The sequence below is a fragment of the Hylobates moloch genome, unplaced genomic scaffold, assembly GCF_009828535.3.
Source record: "Hylobates moloch isolate HMO894 unplaced genomic scaffold, HMol_V3 SCAFFOLD_12, whole genome shotgun sequence".
NCBI classification, from domain to species: domain Eukaryota; kingdom Metazoa; phylum Chordata; class Mammalia; order Primates; family Hylobatidae; genus Hylobates; species Hylobates moloch.
In genome coordinates this window covers 13,713,421-13,736,128 of record NW_026652287.1, presented here as the reverse complement: position 1 = coordinate 13,736,128, position 22,708 = coordinate 13,713,421, and the positions used below count along the sequence as shown (strand labels likewise).

The 22,708-nt window shown below is 45.2% G+C and overlaps 1 protein-coding gene across 1 annotated transcript in view; it reads left to right on the top strand.

The window, feature by feature from the left end:
• Positions 1 to 22,708, top strand: part of SRRM4 (serine/arginine repetitive matrix 4) — a 177,752-nt gene that overhangs the window by 151,717 nt on the left and 3,327 nt on the right. The window contains exons 9-12 of the mRNA XM_032168548.2: positions 12,487 to 12,791; positions 17,852 to 18,055; positions 20,373 to 20,483; positions 21,093 to 21,233. Of these exons, the coding sequence (XP_032024439.1) occupies positions 12,487 to 12,791; positions 17,852 to 18,055; positions 20,373 to 20,483; positions 21,093 to 21,233 (761 nt within the window). The remainder of the gene's footprint in view (positions 1 to 12,486; positions 12,792 to 17,851; positions 18,056 to 20,372; positions 20,484 to 21,092; positions 21,234 to 22,708) is intronic.

The following is a 22,708-nucleotide window of genomic DNA, read 5'->3' as shown; positions in this document are numbered from 1 at the left end:
ATGGGCCATGGCAATACAGAGTTGTTTAAAAACATGGAATTATTAATTTGTGGTCACATCACGTCCCTGAGATAGCAGTAATTACTTAAATGTTTCTGAGCTGTAGTTTCCTCATCTGTAAAAAAAAATAATAATAACAATATAGATAATAACACTCTCTTCTTCAAAAGGCAGCTGTTGAGCCCAGTACTTGATACAGGTGCAAAACTTGACAAATAATATGATGACAACATTACAGATACTGGCTCTGCACTTACCAGCTTTGACTCCTTGAGCAAGTTTCTGTGTCTCAGTTTCCTCAAAAACTGCAAAACAAGGATAGCAATAAGACCTACCTCATAAGATTGTTATGAGAATTCAATGACAAAATGTAAGTAAAAGTTTTAGAGTATAACAGGCAAGAAGTAAATGCTGCATAATGCTTACTGCTTGTGATAGTAACAGCAGTAGAAATAATAGTGGTGATAGTAGTGGTGGTAATAGTAGTGGTGATAGTAGTAGCCACAATAGTAGTAGCAGTGGTAATAGCAGTGGTAGTAATAATAGTAGTATTGTTCCAGGTATAGGCTAGGCTGGGACTAGAGCCAAGGCCCCTGCTTCCCAGACCAATTTCTTTCCATCCTAAATGGTAGCTGCAGCCCACATGACTACTCTGCCCCACTTAAGGTTGCCTGGCTCCTGGAAGAATCACATGGCCCCAGATCTGGTTTTTTGAGTGCTCCTCATGCATGGCCCTTTCTCGTCTTCTCTATTACAAAAGCAGAGATGGAAGAAGTTTCCAGATTGGATCAAAGGTTTTCCAAGAGTCCTGGCCCCAAGTTTTTCTCTCTGTTAAAGCTAACAGCAGAGTCATTTTCATTGAATCACCTGTCCGATCATTCATTTAAGTCTACAAACACCTATGGAGCATCTACAAAGGGTCAGGCTCTGACTTATCTCAGGATCCAATTACTAAGAAAGAAATAGCCTGTGCCTTCTAACGAAGGGAGACAGACAAGTTAAAAACAGTTAAAGGCAATGCACAACAATTGGTGTTCAGATGCTTAGTTGGGGTACAAGGTTAGCAGACAGGGGAGGGGACTAGGATTAGGGTTAGGGTTGGGCAGAGAAGGTAACAATTACCTGAAAAGCTAAGGGTGAGCCAATGAAGGGGGAAAATAAAGACTAGAGTTGAGGGTTGAGATAAAATTCCATGGCAAGATATGGGCTCTGGAGGTAAAGAGGAGCCCAAGCATGAAGGATTTTCTATGCCATATTTGATAACAGATATTTCACATGCACAGCTCTTTTAAAAACTCAAGGACAGTTGCATAATATCAAGGGACTTATTTACAAATATGAATATGCAAATTTTGAGGTTGGTTCTTAATGGAAATCTTAGTTGGTGAGCTAAAGGTAACCTGAGGCTCTCTTGCTTGGTCAGCACCCAAATCCAAATAGAGGATCCCAAGACAGTTTACCTCACACATGGTCCTTATCTTCACTCCACCATCTCTGTTCAAGGCACCGGGGAGGCAGAGAGATTGAAAAAAAAAACACACACACACACACACACACAAAACACTCTTCCTGAACTCCAGGGGCTCACAGTCTAGTAGTCAGAAGAATGCTGCGATATAGTGTGATCATTTTGTAATTAGGGCTGGGATTGAGTCAAGAGCACCAGTACCTTCTCCAGTTGTTAAAATATTCAAATACTTTCATGCCAGTTGGTAAATAGGCCCTGTCATTACCTCACCCAACCCCAGTCAACCTAGCCATCCCTTCTCTCCCTTGGCACTTTCTGGATCTTCTCAAAATCCTGAAACAGAAAAGTGACACTTACTTCCCTTCAGCATCAAAGCCAGCTTCCTTTGTGGTGGGGCAGTACCCACAAACAACTAGTTATTGAAATATTGTGAATATCACTCCTGGCAGTGATGAAAGCAACTACGATGTGTTATGGAAGCACAGAGTAAGGGCCAGACAATGTTGTCTTGATGTCTGAGAAGGCTTTACCAATATTTGAGCTGGGCTTTGAAGAATGCATAGGAGTTCATTGGGTTGCAATGGTTGATGGACAGAAGGAGGGGAAACCACCACTATGTGTCAGGCACTGTCACATACTTTACATAATTTTTGCCTCATTTGGTACCTAAAACAGTTATTTGAAGTAGATGCAATTATTATCACCATTTCGAAGATGGGAAAATAGGCCCTGTGACGTGTTGGTATCTAGGATTGTAACCAAATTGGGAGAAAGGGGAGCTGTTATGAGTTGTGGTTTGTGCCTTGAAAGCTTGCCCTGATAGCTGGCATGGAGGGTGGGCTGGATGATGGGAAGGTGGATTGGATGATGGAGAGGCTCATGGCTCCAACGATTAGCCAAGCCCTTTCCCTATGATATGGGGCTCTCTATCAAGTCTATCATAACCAGAGAGGAAATCTAGAAGGAGGCTGATCAAGACTGGAGCTGGGCCAAAGATAATGGCAGGTTTCTTGTTTCCTTTTCTTGCCTCCAGCCTGGGCCAATAGTTGCTAATCCCTGACAACAAAAACCTGTACAAATGTCGAAACCAAAAACAATAATAATAAAAGCAGAACTCGTAGTCTATAAAAGAGGATCTCATGAAATTTGTAAACTGGAAGAGGCAATATGATTAAGACATGAGCTTTGGAGTAGATCTGGGCACCCTGGAGTTCTTGATCACTCCCTGTGAGACCCTGGGTGACAGTAATAACTAATGCCTGTTGAGCACCTGCCATGCACCAGGTGTTTACTGAGCACCTACTATGCACCAGGTGCTAGGCCAATTCTTTACCTGTATCATCATCATTGCATTTATTTTTATAATAGCTTTTCAATGGAGCTTCCATGAATATCTCCACTTTATGATAAGGAAACCCCAGTCAAAAAAACATAAGTAAAAGGCAGCTATTCAACAGAGAAGCTAGGGTTTAAATCCAGGGAGTCTGACCTCAGAGTCCACATGTTTAATTACATGACCTCCTCTGTGCCATTTCACATCTTTGGGCCTCATATCCTTATCTGTGCCTTGGGCTAATAATAATCATACCTACTTATAGGATTGTTATGAGGATGGAGTAAGATGAGGTATCCATTCATTTCAATAATAAGCATTAAGCATCTACTCTTCTGCCCTCATGTAGCTTATGCTCTGTGTGAAAAAATTTATCCCAATGCTTGGGACATAACCCTCAACGTATCCTAGTTGCCATAGTATTTTTTGTCATCATAGCAGCTTTACTAAACTTATCCCAAATAAACCCAGAGATGATGTTCTCAGAGTATCTCTAGCCTCAAAAAGCTGAAGCCATCCAAGATCGCAGGTGAACTTCACAACAACCCCAGGAGAAAGGCGAGATGGGAATATGCTTCCCACTTTGTAGATAGGGAAAATAGGGCTGAGGGAGAATCTGGATGGCTCAGGCCTTCTGACCCCTAGTCCAGGCGCTTGCACATTCTGCAAAGCCTTTGAGCTCTTTCTCAACTGGGAGACTCAACATCCAACATTCAATACCATCATCATAGTTGAGAGAAGAGAGGAACCAAAGTATAGAAGGTGGATGAAATGAGATTTGGGGATTTTCTGGGCCATTGGTTTTTGTTTGTTTGTTTTGTTTTGTTTTGTTTTGTTTAATGGGAGGTGACATAGCATTGTCAACTTTTACTTTTGCTAAGGAAGAACAGAAAAAAGAAAACCACCATTTTCTATCACTAAAGGGAGATTTTACCACCAGAAGAAGTAAGAAAGACATGACCTTGGAAGAAAAAATGAGTCTTTAAATCGAAAGTATTTAGCAGGATGAAAAACTAATTACATTGAATTTATTTTTTCTTGTTTCAATTTGGGCTGGTGAAAATGTGTCTAACTGGGTCCTGGTGGGGATTTCTGAGAACAGGTGGGCAGAGGGTCCTCAGGAGAGGCTTCAAAGAAAGGGTGAGCCTAAAGCTGTCATTTCCTCTGGCTCCTGCTTAAGGAAAAGAATAAGGAGGCCAGACCACCTCTGCCTACCAAAGGTTCAATGCAGTGCACAGCCCCATGGGATAGCCCCAGCCCTAAAGGACTTTGTCATCTTCCCACAATGCCCGGCACATCTCTCTTCTCTTTCTCCATCTCCTCCTCCTCCCAAATGAACTCCCACCAGGTCAATGAATCCATTCTTTTGCTGTCTTCCTAATTAGTGCACTAAGGAAGATGAACAACAGAAAGGAAAATAAACTTAATGTCTTTGTGAAACAAAAGCTTTTTTTTTTTTTTTTAAGGAATAACCAGAACCCTCTAGCTAAAAGCTCTGCCATACAGCTCCATACTCACATGAGAATTTCCAGTCCCCCATATGGCAGGGAAGAAAAACAAATTTATAGCTGTCTCTCTCTATGGGGCCATTTGAAGCTCAGTAAATGGACTTGTTCGGTTTAATTGGAATTCTCTTCTTGATTGTATTTTTGTAACCGATTAGGCCGTGCTGCCTCTTGATCTCAGAATTCAGCTGAAATTAAATTTTGAAGTGTAAGTGAGAGGTTGCCTTTTTTCCCTGTTCTTGATTAAATAATGATTTGAAACAAAAACAATAAATAACAGTGCCGGCTTCCCTGGAGGGCTGAGAGAGACTCCCAGTGAAACGCCAGGGAGCTGGAGTTCGTGGTGGGGGGATTTAATTACTTATTAGAAAAACCTGAATGTGAACACTGAGTATATTAAGGAACAAGGAGATGAGGCGAGCTTTGGAGTGGAGAGAGAGAGAGAGAGAGAGAGAGATACTGGAGCTTCACATTGGAGGGGGTTGAGGGAGTAAAAAGGGAAATAGTTGCTCACTTCCCCCCAAAGGCCTTGAGTTCATGAAAAGCATTTTGTATTTAAAATTTTTTTAATTAAATTTTAAAAAGTCTGAGATTGACTACCCTGACCCAGAAAGAAAGAGTTTATAATAACTCTGAGGTCTGGATATGGTTTAATGGATCTGGTCTCCTGGTTCCTTTCATTGATAAAAGTCCAAGGGGGATTGAACAGGTTGAGATGGGAGAGATGGAGCAATCCACTTCACAGATCTGGAAGGAAGAGATGAAACATAGAAGATGTACCAGGTTTATGTTACTTACAGAAGGATCAGAGTAGCAACAAACTTTTAGAACAGAAGGTCTCCAACTTAGATGTCTTGGTGTCCAGCTAATAGATATGAGTAACAATGATCTTGTGGGGTTTGGGGTCAGGAGAGCTCATGCCCCATCTAAAAGGGGCAGCTGTAATTGCTCTCAGCTGATTCTTGCCAGGCAGGGATTTGGGCCCAGTGTTGCCAGATCTTATTTTTCAACAGAAACTGAAATAGGGTTGTTATGTGAAACCTCCCCATTCTACCAATGTTGGCAGTTAATTCCAATTTACTTCCTGACATACTAAGGGAGCTAACGAAAGCATGTCTGAAACAAAGCATAACTCGGCTCACCAGTTTTCCAGTGTTGACCTGGGGTATTGAAGCAGATAGTATCCATATATAGATCCTCACCCTCTGCACTTTGGGGCGCATGGCTGACTTCCAGCTTCCAGATGGTAGTCTCTGCTGCCAAAACCTATTTTCTCTGCCTGTTTGGAAGTCTGGACATACTAGAGAATTGATGCTCCAGTGTTCAGCCTCCAGCCTGTGAGTAATGGGGAACTGGTGTATAAATATCCCAGCTCCCTCACTCCTTGGTTGAGATTAACTCTGGGGTGCATGTTCTACACTGGTTCCCAGGGTGTCCTCACCGAGATTAAGCATCCGCTGCCCACTGTAATAGCTGGTTTGATAATGCATCTTTTATTGTCTCCCTCTCTCCTCGACATCATTTCCACACTCCACGACAGAGGTTCCTTCCCCTCTCAAATTATTAGCATTCATTTTCCATCTCGATTTCTAGGAATCCAGATTAAACAGGCATTATTTCACTTGGTCACTAAGTAGATCTTGTGGAAGCTGGATTTTCATGCCATACCCCGAAAGTAGGCTTTTATATAGACATCATGGAGGGTGAGGGCTGAGATGGAAGAAGTAAAATTGGACCAAAGAAGAGAACCCTGGTGTGAGGGTTCTAGCTCTTAAAAGGGGGTGCTGGGTACCTGGAGGGCATTATTACCAGATGACACAGGACCTGGAGTGGCTCTTGCTAACAAGTATCTTGGGGACAAAGAGCAGTTGCATGCACAGAGAGAAACTCCCAATGCATGAAGAGGAGCTCTTCAAAGACGAATTATGAGAGGCCTATTGTATAAACAAGAAGGCAAAGAGAAGCAAAGGAGAACCATCCTGTTGTATCAATGTCGGAGGGGGGTGACTGTTTGCACCTTATGTGCCAGAGAGAGTAGCTAACTAGGAAGGCAATACCCAGGGATGGAAGGGCAGAGGCAAGACCATGGGAGGTCCCTTTGTCAGCCCATCAGATGCTCACAACTCTAAGGTCTCCCCTGCACTTTCACGGTCAGACCTCTCCCATCCTGTCTTGGGCTTCCCTCAATTGTGTCTTCCTTCCTCCTCTTCATGTGGAGTGAATGGAGAGCTCTGGAGAAGGTGGAGTCTGGGGTTTAGGAGACCATTAAACGATCTGAACATCTCTGATGATGACTTTGTGAAAATGCTTCTACCACCTGGAAGGATAAACAGAGCCCATCAAGACTTGTAAAGACAATACCAAGTAGAGTTCAGCTGAAAAGAAGCAGGAATGAATGTCTTCAGGTTACCACCTCCTCTCTACCAGAGGAATCTTCTAAGTAGGCCAGATGGAGTGAGACAACTTACTCACTCCAGATATACCCGCTAGGGACATGACGTCCTGCCGGTTGTGCCCTTTGAGAGGGTGACGAGCATGGAGAGCAACTGGCAGATCAAAACCCCCCTGCCCTCCATTTACTAAGCTCTGAATATGGATGCAGGACTGCTTCAGCCCAGAAAAACGTGTACTATATCTCTTTTCTAACCTGTCTGGCCAGAAAGGGCACCTTTTTCTAATTCTTGACCCATAAGGAGCACCTTTTTTTTTCCTTTAAAAATTTTAATTATTATGGCTACATAATGGTTGTATATATTTACAGGGTATATGTGATGTTTCGATACAGGCATACACTGTGTAAGGATCAAATCAGGGTAATTGCGCATCCATCAACTCAAGCATGTATCATTTCTTTGTGTTAGAAACATTCCAATTACACTCTTAGTAATTTTAAAATATAAGATAAATTATTGCTAATTCTGCTGGGTGTGGTGGCTCATGCCTGTAATCCCAGCACTTTGGGAGGCTGAGGCGGAACAGATCACCTGAGGTCAGGAGTTTGAGACCAGCCTGGCCAACATGGCAAAACCCCGTCTCTACTAAAAGTACAAAAAAAATTACCTGGGCGTGGTGGCAGGCACCTATAATCCCAGCTACCTGGGAGGCTGAAGCAGGAGAATCGCTTGAACCCAGGAGGTGAAGGCTGCAGTGAGCCCAGATCACGCCATTGCACTCCAGCCTGGGTGACAGAATTATTGTGAACTACAGTCGTCCTGATGTGCTACCAAATACTAGATCTCATTTATTCTCTCTAATTGCATTTTTGTAACCAGTAACCATGCCTACTTTATACTCCACTTCTCACTACCCTTCCCAGTCTCTAGTAACCATCATACCATTCTCTATAGGAGTACCTTTTCCTAATAGGAACAAAGTCACTATGCAGGCCGGCAGCCTTGCTGCGTGCAAATGATCGGACTCAGTCCGTCTTTGAACTTGAGCTCCCATAGTAGCAGAGAGTGGAATAAGAAGTAAGAAGACCCAGCACAGCTTGTTTCATCTGAAAGGTTTTGCAGGTCTGAAATTTCTCACCTGAAGCCTGGAGCTTATGCTGTTGAGAATCTGTACAGAGCTTCTGGGTGCTTTCTCCCAGGGTCCTGGGTCTGAGGGGTATCAGGGGGAATGAGAGAAAGAACAGAGGGATTTCTTTCTCTCTGCCAGAGGTCTGGACCTCAAACTTTCTTCTAAGACCTTCTGTTCAACAGCACAGTAGAGTGGCTCTAGTAAACAATAATCTATTGTATATTTCAAAGTAACTAGAAGAGAGTAATTTTTTTTTTGGCTAGGCTGGAGTGCAGTGGTGTGATCCTGGTTCACTGTAGCCTCCACCTCCCAGGTTCAAGCAACTCTCTCACCTCAGCCTCCCAAGTAGCTAGGACTACAGGCACATGCCACCACACCCGGCTAATTTTTGTAGTTTTTGGTAGAGACAGGGTTTCGCCATGTTGGCCAGCCTGGTCTCGAACTCCTGACCTCAAGTAATCCGCCCACTTCGGCCTCCTAGAGTGTTGGGATTACAGGCGTAAGCCACCGTGCTCGGTCTTAGAATAATTTGAATGCTCCCAGCATAAAGAAAAGATAAATGTTTAAAGTGATGGATATCTATCTCTATTACCCTGATCTGATCATTACACATTATGTGAATGTATCCAAATATCACATATATTCCAAAAATATGTACATCTACTATATATCAATAAAAATAAATATTTGATTCTAGAGGTTCTCTCGAGCTCACACACCTAGCCGAGCTGGTCTTGAGACCCCAAGCTTCAGCCAAGGGTCCCCAAGTTTCCTAGAACGATTCTCAGTGTGATGGAGGCTGGTTTCTTCTCAAATTCCCAAAGCTGGCAGACACCCAGCTGGATCCCATCTGGGCCTGATCACCCAGTTGTATCTACAATAAATTAAGTCAGGCAGGCCCACAGAGGCTTCCAAAGGACCAGAGAGCAAACTTGTTCATTAGGCAAAATTTACTGAGTGCCTACTCTGTGCCAGGCATTGGTGAATGCTGGGGTGCAACATTGAACCTGTCATGGCCCTGCCCTCAGCAAACTCCAAACCCAGTCAGAGAGACGGCCAATAAGATAAGCAACTACTCTACTGAGGAACAGGGCTGTGGCAAACAAATGACACTCATTTTTGAATGAGTGAGTGAATTCAAGATTCAGTGAATGAATGAAGTACTATCATTGTATTGTGCTATCCTGGTCTGGAGGATGAGAAGGCTTTCTAGAAGAGGTGATAGGACACCTGGAGGATGAATAAATTTAGCCATGTGAAGTGGGGAAGAGAGGAGTATTCTAGGCAGAGGAAATGGCATGTGCAAATGGCCTGGGGTTAGAACAAGATGGGATGGCAGAACCAAGAAAACTCGAATCTGAATCAGTCAGCTTAGGTTATAGGGGCCGGGGTGGGATGGTGTGGAAGAGATGCTATTTGTGAAGTAGGCAGGACTGGGGTGTAAAAAACACTGTCATCCATGTCAAAGAGTTTAGATCCATTCAAAGAAATGGGACTTTTAAACATGCGGGAGAGGTTGGTATTTTCAGGCACCAAATTTAACCCAATGAGAACATTTCACTAGTGCCTTTATCCCTGTTTTCTGGTGATGATGGAAAAGCATAATGCCTTGTAGATTTCTCAGTTCTGACCACACAAGTTACATGTGGATAAGTCACAGCCAGGTGGTGATACTCTGAAAGTATCCCTGTGAGCTCAGAGTGTTGGGTTGAGAAGATGAACAAGGCCAGATCCCCTTCTATATCCACTAGCCCAGAGGGGCCTCACATTCAAGAAATCCTTGCCTACGGGGATCCATGGTGCACCAGGAAAAATGAAATTCGTAGTCAAGACTAGGAACAAGTACTTGGGAGAGAAAGGCCCAGCCTGGCAGCCTCCAGGTAGCAAACCACAACATAATGAAAATTATTGTACTCACAGGCCCCTGTCCTTGAGTTCTTCCAGCCTAGCTCCCTCCAAGACGGGCTTGCGGGATTCACTTGTAATACACTGGCTACCAACCATTCACCATCTCTGGGGCAAAGTTTCCATAATCCCAACCTTGTACCAAGCCTAAGGCAGAGATCGCAGATCTCAGGGTCTAGTTGCCTGGCATGATACCTTCCTGACAGAGGTGGTGGAGATACACGTGTTACCATTGAACTCCAGAGTTGAGAAAGATGTGGCATCTAAAATGCAAAACAAGAAGACAAATAAATAGGAGGACTGAATGGGAACAGGGCCTCTACATTATTGTTTTAAAAGTCTCACTCTAGAAAACTCCACCAGAGCAACCTTATTTTGAGGTCCCTTCTCCCAAAGCAAAGCTATCCAGGGTGCCATGCAAGTAAAGTGGCAGCTGTGCTGGACAGAACTTGCTAAAGCTAGACTATCACCTTGCCTGTGTGCAAAGCCTCCTGGGAGAATCTACAAAGGAATTCCTGCCTCCCCGGCCCCAGGAGCTGACATCCTGAGCGCTGGAGTTATGCTATTCTCACAGTTCCAATGTGTCTGTGTTTCACCCTCATGACCAATTGCTGAGAAGGCAGAAATGGTTCTTAAGAAATTCCAGAAGTAGAAGTCCCCCCTCCTTTAGGGCCAAGATGCACAGGATAAAGTTGGGGGAAAGAGTAGGGTCTTTATGGTGAAAGCTGCCCTAACATTTGTGGGGTCAGAGCAAAGGTATAGAAGAAGACCCATAAATTAGATGTCCAAATGTTTATAAATAAGTCACCAAACTTAATATGTTCTCTTATCTTGGTCAACATACCTTCAAAATGATCTGAAAGTTAGTTATGAATTTAGAATCTTGGATCATTTCAGAGTGCCATTATATGACATGGCAGTGGGGGGAGAATCTGGCCCTGGAACCATCCCTTTCTCTCCCTGCATCTGGCACATCCAACACCATGATGGGGCTTACACACATGCATATAGACCCCTCAGCCTGAACATCCAAGTTCTGTCCAAATTGCTACCCTTGGACCTAGGAGTGTGGACACTTGAAGCATGGTCTACCTGCAGGAGAGTGGATCCATGGATGAGGTCTACAGAGACCTGGAAAGGGGCATAGGAGTCATTTAAACAGGGAATTCTGGGATCTCAGGTACCCAGAGAGTGGTTGAGACAGGCAGTAGTCTTAAGGAGGTGCCTTCTTGGTCCCCCAGATTTCTCATCCCATAGGGATGGTTATCTCTGGAGAAGGCCCAGGGCAGGGGTCCCTCCCATCCGCAGCAAAGCATGGTACTGCTGGCAGAGGCCAGCATCAAACTTACTGTGTCATCCCAGCCACAACAGGTCTGAATATTTAAAGAAACCCCCCGCCATCCTGCTTCTAAACGCGTGCCCGCCTTTCCAAGTGCTGGCTTTCCATCGCCTCCTTTACTCCTTCATTGGTCCTAAATCAGCCCTAGACAGGGTTCTGGGGGCCCCTCTTTATTCCCAGTCACCCCAAAGCCCAATCTCCAAGCCCCTTCCAAAGCCCTCTGCTGCAAGCGCATCCTCCCTCCCTCGTGCCCCCTCGATATTCACACCTAGGTAGTAGATGCAATACTCTAGCTGCCACTGGCATATTCCACAAGGGTTTCCTGCTCCAACTTGGGCCCTAAGGGATTGATTAGGTTGGCTAGGTTAGGTCCCCTTTATGACAAAACCAAAACAGAATTGATGCCCCCACCTGTCAAGGGCACTTAAAAAAACAAAACTCAAAGTTCAGGGCCAAGTTTGAGGATGTGCAGAAAGGTGTGTGTTTTTTCTTGTCAATTGCGACTCTAATGATGGACTCACGTTGCCCGCTCTTCCCTTTCTCTTACACCTTACCTACCTACTAAAGGAGGAGTTCTTGCTTGGTAAGTGGATATAATCCGCAAAGACATGAGAGAATTTATTAGAAGCCACTCAAGAGCCTTAGCTACCTTCTACAAGGGGAAAAGGACACACACAAATATCTATAGAGACCCTTTTTTTCGTTTATTTTTGGTCAGACTATTTAACTTCCTTTTTTTTGTCCCCTCCTTTCTTTTCCCCTTTAGTTGAAAACTGCTAAAATGTCAGTTTGCGACCTTGACTTTATATTTAAAAAAACAAAAACAAACTCTCATCTTTATTTCATTTCTTTTCCCCATGTGATATTTGTTTAGGGTTCTATTCAGGCAACTTTTTCTTTTCAAAAAAAAAAATTGTTAAATTAATTGAGGATTTGGTTGAAGTTTAAAATTTTGGCTTTATCTGCTTTTGTTTTTAATTTCCAAGATATATTTTTTCAGGCCCATAGTTCCATTTCTTTTTCCCCTTTCCCTTCCTTTATTTTTTATTATTGTTTTAGGTTGAGTTAAGGGTGTTTACACCCCCTTTCTATTGAGTTGACTCTTCTGTTTAATTCATTAGAAATTAAATTTTGTATAATTTCCATTTTCTTTTGTTTAATCTGAATCGCATGCTTTTTCTCTGCATGATACCTAAATTTTCCAGTTATCCTAGCAGGGGGTAAAAAAAAATCTCCTTTCTGTGGTATTCCTTCAGGAATTTGTGCTTTTGTTTTTTGGCGTCTCTTCTTTCTTCTCCTCTCTCTCTCTTTCCTTTCGTTACAGTGCATCATGACGGTAAACATTTCTTGGTTATTTAGAAACAGCCCATGGGCCCAGCGCTCAGCAGTGTCCAACGGGTCTTTTTGCTTTCAGATCACTGGGTCGGGGTCTGCTGCTGACCTCTTTACCAAAACAGCCAGCCCGCTCACCACCTCGCGAGGATGTTCCCAGGAGTACGACTCAGGAAATGACACGTCCTCGCCACCCTCCACGCAAACCAGCTCAGCCAGGTCTCGGGGCCAGGAGAAGGGGAGCCCCAGCGGGGGCTTGAGCAAGAGCCGGGAGATCAACAGTGGCAACACCTCTGATTCAGGGAACTCCTTCACCACCTCCTCACCCCAGAACAAGGGAGCCATGTTGGAGAATTTCTCCCCCACCAGCAGGGGCAGAGAGTCAAGGTCAGTGCACCGCACGGAGTCGGGGGTAGAGGGTCTCCCACCTTGGCTCCACCTTCTCATGCTCTCATCCCAGCCTCCCCTACTCCACCCCCAAGATTATTTTATTTGTAAGAGAGATAAAACTCAACTCAGACTGGCTTAATTGTTTAAAAACACTAGTGGCCCTAGCTTCAGGTACAGCTGGATTCAGGGGTTCAAAAATATGTTGCTGGAAATCTGTCTTTCTGATTACATCTCTTATTCTGCTTCCTCGTTCTACTGGCCTTATTCTCAAGCAGAGCCTCCCAAAGCATTGTCAAATATGCCAAGCAGCTAACATTCTATCGGTTTAGCCAGCCAACAGGAGAACAATGCTTCTTTCTCAAACATTTCAGCGAAACACCAAGGCAGGTGCTCATTGGTTCTGTTTGGCCCAGCTTAGGTCATCTGCCCATCACTGTCCCAGGGGATGCTATGCTCTTGGCCAGAATGTGTCACATGCCATCGCTAGGGCTAATGAGTCGAACCTTCCCACATTCCTCTGCAGGAAAAGCCAGGTTATTGGTATCAGGAGAGATGGAGGCTAGGCAGGCAAAAAAACAGATGACAATTTTACCAATAATCTTAGAAGGAAGTCTAACATTGGCTAGGCGTGGTGGCTCACACCTGTAATCCCAGCACTTTGGAAGGGCGAGGCAGGCGGATCACCTGAGGTCGGGAGTTCGAGACCAGCATGACCAACATGGAGAAATCCTGTCTCTACTAAAAATACAGAATTAGCTGAGTGTGTTGGCACATGCCTGTAATCCCAGCTACTCAGGAGGCTGAGGCAGGAGAATTGCTTGAACCCTTGAGGCAGAGGTGGCAGTGAGCTGAGATTGTACCATTGCACTCCAGCCTGGGCAACAAGAGTGAAACTCCATCTCAAAAGAAAAAAAAAAAAAAGAAAAAAAGTCTAACGTTAAATTCATTGTAAGTCACTGTCATTTAAGAACATATCACAGTATTTACCCAAATGAATTGAAAACTTATCTCTACATAAAAACCTGCACTTGGATGTTACAACAGCTTTATTTGTAATTGCTAAAACTTGGAAGCAACCAGAATATCCTTCAGTAGGTGAGTGAATACATAAATTGTGATACGTCCAGACAATGGAATGCTATTCCGTGCTCGGAAGATATGAGGTACCACGCTATGAAAAGACATGGAGGAAACGTACATGCATATTACTAAGTGAAAGAATCCAATGTGAAAAGGTCACACACTGCATGACTCCAACTGTATGACATTCTGCAAAAGGCAAAACTATGGAGAAAGTAAAAAGATAAGTGGTTGCCAGAGGGTGAGGGGACAGAGGGATGAATAGGCAGAGCACAGAGGATTTTTAGGGCAATGGAACTACTCTGTGTGATACTACAATGGTGGATGACTGTCATTATACATTTGTCCAAATCCATAGAATGTATAACACCAAGAGGGTACTCTGATGTAAACTATAGACTCTGGGTGATAATGATATGTCAACAGAGGTTCATCGATTGTAGCAAATGGACCACGTTGGTGGAGGATGCTGATAGTGGGGAATAAGGCTGTGCCTGTGTAGCAGGAAGAAGTATGAGGGAGCTCCCTGCGCTTTCCATTCAATTGTGCTATGAAACTAAAACTGCTCTAAAAAATAAAGTTTATTAATTATAGATACAGATATACCATAGTATAATTTATCAACATATCAGAGAACATTGAGACTTCTCCATTTTTTTTACCCATCTTAACACACTCACTAGATGCAGTTTTCCTGCAGAAAACTCTTCCATACAGTTGCATATGAGCCAGTTGTAATTCTACTTCGTCATCCGCTTACTCTCTCACTCAAGAAATCACAACAAAATGCTAATCACTGAGGGTACTGTCATCATAATAGCTACTAAAATTTACTGATCACTGAGTCTGTACCATTCATTCTGTTGTTTATTCCTCAACTTGTTTAACAGGCAAGTCCTCTCTGCCAGACACTCAGCCTGGCGCTGGGGATTTAAAAATGGAACGGTCCTTTTTCTCAGGAGCTTATAATTAATGAGGCAGATGCACAGGTGCAGGATGGGTGGAAAAGCTTTGCTGGTGCCCTCTGTCATGCTAACAGTGAGGTTTTTCTACTTCTGAGGGTGGGAGTTTGCCTTTGTTCCATGTAGCCAAAATTTTCAAAAGATGACTAACGCCTTAGCACTGAAGCAGCTAACAGCTTCTTCAAAGACAGAGCACTCTTTGTCCCTAACACATACCCCACTTCAGTCCTGGAAAAACAGCTTGACATCCACATGCAGAAGTGCCTTCCTGTTTGCCCGCCCCAGGTTATCCCTGGCCTCAGCTCACACCCAAGCTTGGCTGAGAACCTGAGCTGGGCCAGGGCGAATGTCAGTGTCTCCGAGAACAGGCAGTGAAGTTCCCAGAAGGGAGGAGAGGACACATGTTTACTGATATACTGTAGTGCTATTATGCAGGAAAAATTGAAATAGCAGTAACAACAACAATAATAACGGCAGTTCATATTCTTTGAGCCCAAATCACATGCTAGGTATGCTGCCAAATGCTTTCCAGAAATAATCTTCCTGGGGCTCCTCAAAACCTTTATAGGATAGTACTATTTGTAACCCTTTTTTACCTGATGGGGAAACTGAGGCTCGGAGTGGTTGAGAAACTCAGTTAATAAGTGGCAGCACCAGAATTCAAATACAAATGTGTTCCCCAAACAGGAACTAAAGCCTGAGAGACATCTAGCAGTTACCTGTTTAACTTGATCTCCATGGACAGCCAAATTAAGTAATTTAGACCCAGCCTTTCACTTTGAAATATAAATGATGGTTGAGCCCATGGCTATTTATGTCATGCCACTTATGAGCAGAGAGGGCTCAGTAAATATGGGCTGAGTGGAAGAGACATCAGCTCTAAATCAAAGGAACCATAGACACTGAAGGTAGGGAGCTGGTGAGGTGGGAGGGGTGGGGGCTCTGGAGCTGCACAGATCAGGGTCTGGGGCTCTGGGCGGTTTTGAGCAAATAACAAACCCTTCTGAGACTTCTCTGTAAATTTGGCGGTAATAACAGCATTGGCGGCTGGGCGCAGTGGCTCACGCCTGAAATCCTAGCACTTTGGGAGGCCGAGGCGGGCGGGTCATGAGGTCAAGAGATCAAAGCCATCCTGGCCAACATGGTGAAACCCCATTTCTACTAAAAATACAAAACCTAGCTGAGTGTGGTGCTGTGCACCTGCAGTCCCAGCCACTCAGGAGGCTGAGGCAGGAGAATCGCTTGAACCTGGGAGGTGGAAGTTGCAGTCAGCCAAGATCACGTCACTGCACTCCAGCCTGGCGACGGAGTGAGACTGTCTCAAAAAATAAATAAATAATGATGGCTTCAGAAGGTTGTTGGGAATGAAATGATTGTGAAATTCTCAGAACATTGAAAAGGTCCCCAGGGAGCTGTCTCCAGGGAGCTCAATATCTGGGACAGAAGAGACAGCCTATAAGAAGAGACAGTCTTATACAAGTATAAGACTAAGTAAGCCATATAGGGATAGGCAAAACATAGGAACTAAGGTCTGTGGTAACACAATGGAGGTCACCCAACCCAGACAGGGGACACACGGTGTCAAGGAAGGTTTTCCAGAAAGGGTGAGGTCAAGCTAAAGCCAGAATCATAAGTAGGAGTTGCCAGATGAAGAGGGAATGGAGAGGGTTTGCAGATAGCCAGAATGTTCTGAGGCCTGGAGATAAGGAAGAGAATAGGGATATTTCAGGAGGAATAAGTAGTCTATGATAGCTGCAGTCAGAAGAGGAAAGAGTCAAGACCTGAGATCGGAGGGGTGAGCAGGGGCCAGGCCATCGTGAGCCTTGAAAACCATATTAATATGATTTGAACTTGATTCTTGGCCCAATCCAAATAAATATGCCTTCACTGAGCACCTAACGGAGGTCAGCCTGGCCCTAGGCAGGGTGGGAGTACAGAAGACAGCACCCTAGCCTTCTGATAATCCTGAAGCCTCTGTCTTTTGGGAGGTCTCAATTCCTCCATCTGCAAAATGGGTTACATCAAAATTTCCCAAACCTAAGCCAACAACAGGTCATCTTGATTTTTACCATATCCATGTACTACTGATATTCCTGTTTACTTTAATAAACTCATTTTTTAATATGTAAGTAAAAGGAAAATTACAGTACTATCTGAAATAGAAAATTAGAATCAAATGTCCTTGGCCGGGCACAGGGGCTCACGTCTATAATCCCAGCACTTTGGGAGGCCAAGGGGGGTGGATCATTTGAGGTCAGGAGTTTGAGACCAGTCTGGCCAACATGGTGAAACCCCATCTCTACTAAAAATACAAAAATTGGCTAGGTGTGGCAGCACGCACCTGTAATCTCAGCTACTCGGGAGGCTGAGGCAGGAGAATTTCTTGACCCCAGAAGGCGGAGGTTGCAGTCAGCCGAGATCACGCCACTGCACTACAGCCTGGATGACAGAGTGAGACTTTGTCTCAAAAAAAGAATCACATGTCCTAAATAAAAGGTACCTATAAAAATACATATGATTAAAACAATGGATTTAATCCTACTAGCTGCAGTTGCCTACCCAAGGCTGAGTCTGAGGTGTGCTCCTCTCTTTAGAGAGATTACAAAGTGCTAACACTTGGTGTTACAAACCAGCTAGCACCCAGTGGGGACTTTCTCATTAATGTAATCAGAAGGACAGAAAAAGACTAGACAGGGAATAAATTTCTCACCATGTAATTTGATGTTACTTACCATCATGCCCATGCCTGATGACATCCTAAAATACTCCACTGTGGCCCCAGCAGTATGTGTTTCACACTTGAGGAAATGCTAACCTGAATTGCCTACTTTTAAGGTATCTTCTGTCTCTAATATATGTGGCCTGGGAAGTCTTTCCAGAGAGAATAGGATGGGAAAAGGGGCAAAGAGGGTTCCATGAGAGCACCACAGCCTAGGCCAATGTGGGGAGGTATTCACGCAAGATGCTCCCAGAGTAGTGGGCAGTCGGTGCTCATGGACATTTTCCCACCTGCAGGGGATTTCAGTCACCGTGTCTGGAATGTGCCGAAGTGAAGAAGTCCAGTTTGGTCCCATCCACAGCCCGGAGCTCACCCATGAAAGGGTGCTCCCGCAGCTCCTCCTATGCCAGCACCCGATCCTCCAGTCACTCATCCCGATCCCCAAATCCCAGGGCTTCCCCCAGGTACACCCAAAGCCGATCCACCTCTTCTGAAAAAAGGTGAGTGTGGTTTTGACCTCTGTTTTGCAGCACCTTTCTCCTTAGGAAATTAGTTAATTGCAGATGTCCTTTGACCCATGGGGGAAAGAAGTCAGACGGACCTAGGTTTGAATACTCGTTTTGCCCATTTCTAGCTGGTGGCCTTGGGAAAGTCAGTTAATTTCTCTGAACCTCAGTTTTCCCATCTGCAATATGAAAAAATAGCAATTCTTACCAGAAAGGATTGTTCTGAGGACTATAAGGCACTTAGAACAGTACACGGAACATAATGAATATCAGTTACTATTGCTGCTATTGGCATGAGAATGAGCTAATGTGTATCAATTAACTTCTGCATAGAAAATTATCCCCAAACTTAGCATCTTTAAAACAAGTGCGATTTAGTTCCTGATCCTGTGGATCAGCAATTGGGCTGGGTTCAGCTGGGTGGTTCTTTTGATCTTACTGGGCTCACTTATATGCCTTTGATTGACTGGTGGGTTGGCTGGGGGCTGGAGAGTTTGAAAGACCCCAGCTGACTCATCTTTACTCCATGAGGTCTTTCCTCCTTCAGCAGGCCTGTCTTGGTTTGTTCACATGGTGATGGCAGAATTCCAAGAGAGAGCACAGTATTCTGCAAGGCTTCTACGCTTGGAAGTGATTAGCATCCCTTCTGCTATTCTATTAGCCATAGCAAGTCACAAGACTAGTACAGATTCAAGGGTATTCCTCTCAGTGAAAGGAGCTGCAAAGTCAAATTGCAGGGGATGTGGACACTGGGAGAAGAAAAATTATGGCCATTTTTGCATTCTGCTACTCAGTTTCAATAGCTGTTGGTAATTGCTTGATTGCCTCATGTAGAATAATAGTGTAGCAGAATGAGACAGGAAATCTCAGAAATCGGAAGATTCTATCCAAACGAATCAACCCATAAATTCAGGGAGTCCAGCTTTCCTCTGCAAAAAGAAATTCCCAATAGGAGCCTGACTGTTCCTCTTTTGCAACTATACAATCAAAAAACAGTTGCTTATTTAGCTGGTCATCTCAAGACTGGTCCATTCCAAAAAATGAGACAAGGCAACTGACAAAAATATTCAACATGATAGAGCGACATAAATAGAAGAGCAAATCAGGCTAAAAGAAAAATTAAGGAAAGAAATATAAAATTAAGTCAGGAGACAGTCCCAAAAGCACGTCCTACTACTCTGTACAGTTGCTATGGAGGTAAGCTGCAAATATGACGTCTGAGCTCCCTGGCAGACAAAGCAAAGAGGAAAATTATTCCATCATTTACTATATTATTAACAAAAAAAAGGATAAGAATTGAACCAGTTGCTCAGAAGAGCAGCTATTTCAGGTTTTTAATTCTATGAAAAATGACTCAGATGGCTCCACAGAAAAGGGACTCTATATGGTGCAGTGAATGGAAATTCTGATAATATCCTTTCAAAGTGTCCAAAAACAGGTTTCATCTTGACTCTTTCTTGCATCTCTCAATGCATAGCCAAAGCACAAGTTGGCAAAAGCACGTTTTTCCAGGGACCATAGCTGGACACTGCCGAGGCCACCGAGAATGGAACAGCTATTCCTGCCCCTCTTCTCTAAAAGTGGGAGGCATTAACAGAAAGCAAAGAAGACTGGGAGGAGCATAAGGATTAGCCATTTAGATGCACAACAATATAGTCTACAAAAATCAAGAGCACTTTGAAACCAAACAGACGTGAATTAAATTTGGCTTAGAGGCAAACAGACCTGGGTTCACATCTCTTACTAGCTGTGTTTAGCAAAGTGCATCATCCTCTGTGCCTCTGTTTCCCCATCTATAAAATGAAATTGATAATAGTACCTAACCCTAAGATGTGTTGAGGATTAACTAATACACACAAATCACTGGTTCAATGTCTGGCACATAATAAAATATGTCATAGTCATAGCTAACATTTCCTATGTCCTGTCTAATTGGTACTTAGCATAGGTGCCAATATGCTATGTGATTTACCCGAATTCACTCATTCAATTTACAATTGTCTAGGGTAAGGACTATTATTACCTGCATTTTATAGACAAGAAAACGGCCCAGAGAAACGAAATCATCTGCCAAGGTCACACAGCTAGTAAGTGGCCAGGATAGTAGGCACAAAATAGAAGTTGTTGGTATTATTATTAACCACCGGGTGGGGAGGGGCTTTCACTCTTTGATTGGGGCCCAGTTCCTCTCCCTGGCTTCCAGAAAGAAAAAGGTCACTGCCCAGGGACCCGCTGAATAAAGCGCAAGCCGTCTTGGATAACCCAGGCGGACACTCAGCAGGCTCCTCAGAGGCTGTTACCTCTCCCCCAGGTCCTACTCTCGCTCTCCCAGCTATTCCTCCAAGTCTGGCAAGAGGAGCCCGCCCAGCAGAAGCTCTCGGTCCCGCCGCAGCCCTAGCTACTCCCGCTACAGCCCCAGCAGGTACCGGCCCCGCCCGGAGGCTCTGGCCCCGCCCCTCAAACTACGCCCGTCCTAGGCCCCACCCCTTTGCTCCGATCCTCCTCTCTGGCCCCGCCTCCCCGTTCTCGGGCCTTCTTCTTGTTAGGTCTGACCATGACTCAGCATTCTTACAGTTCCCTTTGTCCAATCAGGAGTGGCAGCGAGGCACCAAATATACCCTTGTTTCCTAATGTCTCCAGCCCAAACACTCCCACATACCCCAGAATTCACATCCCCAGCCCTCAGCCTCTACCGACCATCCCTATATTCAGAGCCCCCAGTTCTTACCCACGCACCAGGGCCTGCGTAACATTCACGTCCTCACCCCTGCAGCACCTGCCGTGCTGTGATGCCCACCTGCAAATGCTACACCCCTGCACAAGCCCAGCCCCCACCCCTACGGTACGAACAACCCTCGCAGACTCTTCCCGCAGCCCCGTCATCCTCCCTCCGGTCTCCTTTGCGGCAACGTGCAGACCCCATCCCCTGACCCAGTGGGGTGGGAAAGAAAGGGAGTGTCCCTCTCCCACGCGCTCACGCAGAAAATCCAGCCTAGCCCCAGCTCCGCAGTAACCCCCCGCGCCCCTTCAGGGAGCGGGATCCCAAATACAGTGAGAAGGACTCGCAGCAGCGGGAGCGCGAGCGAGCGCGTCGGAGACGTCGGTCCTACTCGCCCATGAGAAAGCGCCGGAGAGACTCCCCGAGCCACCTGGAGGCCCGGAGGATAACCAGGTGAGGCCAGGGGGAAAGGGGGACCCAGCTTCACCCTCGTTCCCACTCCCATTCTTACTCATTCGAGCCTCGGGCTCTCCCTAGGCCTCCTTGGGGCTGGGATTCAGGATTGTGCGAGCTTATGGTCCCCCCAACCCCAACATCATTGAAATTACGTGTCTGTTCAAAGCCTTGGGACTGAGTCTCCCAGCTCAACCAGCAGGGCCTGCAAGAACGGGGCGGGGCCAGCCTGAAGAATCGGGTGTGGCCTGGGGGTGTGGCCAAAGCGTGAGGGTGGAGCTGCGGCCGGGGAGGTGGAGCTGGGGCCGGGGAGGCGGAGCTGGGGGAGAGAGTGGCGTCAGGCCAGGGAACGGAGGCCAAAGCAATGGGGCAGGACCTTGGCCTGGTGGTGGATCCCGAGCAGTGGAGACAGACCTCTACCCTCAGACCTGTACACTCAAACCTATATGTAATTATACCTTGAACCACGTGTGGAGAGGACAAACAGGATTGCTTAGTTCCCAAAGGGACCTAGAGAGAGCCACGGTGGATAAGCCGGAGAGCACTGGATGTGGATTGGAATCTTGGATGTGCCACTTTGCAGGTGACCTAGGAAAGGCTCTTACCTTCCTGAGCCTCAGTTTTCTCACTCATGAGATATTGGAAGAAATAACTCCCAGAAGTATGCGGATGAAATGAAAAGGGGCAAAAAGATGTGAACGTGCTTTGTAAACTTAAATGCAGACCACACAATGTGCCATTGTTGATTGAATGGTCAGAATAGGTGGATACCTTTCCTGGAACAGGTAAGTCCTCAGAAGAGAAAAGCTCTAGCAGAGAGGTCTGAGTGCAAGCAAATTTCTCAGGCCTTGAAAGCTGGGAGAATGACTGAATGCTGCCCTAAGATTGGCTTGGGCTCTTCCTGCTGGCCTTCCAGGCATCTGCCACTCAGTCCAGACACTGGACTGAGGAATCAGGGATTCTCCCTGGAGATGACCTGGAGGAGGAAAAAGAATGTGTGTCCCAGATAGCAAGACTGGGGTGATGGAGTCCCCTTCTCAAATATCCCACAAGGCACCCTGCCTCAGCTTGTAAAGATTTCCTAAACCCTTGGGAGGCCAAGGCGGGCGGATTGCTGGATCTCAGGAGTTTGAGACCCGCCTAGGCAATATGGCAAGACCCTGTCTCTACCAAAAATACAAAACACTAGCCAGGCATGGTGGTGTGCACCTGTGGTCCCATCTACTCAGGAGGCTGAGGTGGGAGAGTCATTTGAGCGGGGTGGAGGTTGCAGTGAGCTGAGATCACACCACTGCACTCCAACCTGGGTGACAGAGCGAGACCCTGTCTGAAAAATGTAATTAATATAATACAATATAATTCCTAGCATAATTTCTAAACCCACTCCCTTGATCCAACGTCACACAGCTATTAAGTGGCCAGGATAATAAGCACAAAATAGAAGTTGTTGGTATTATTATTATCTTTGGGGTCAA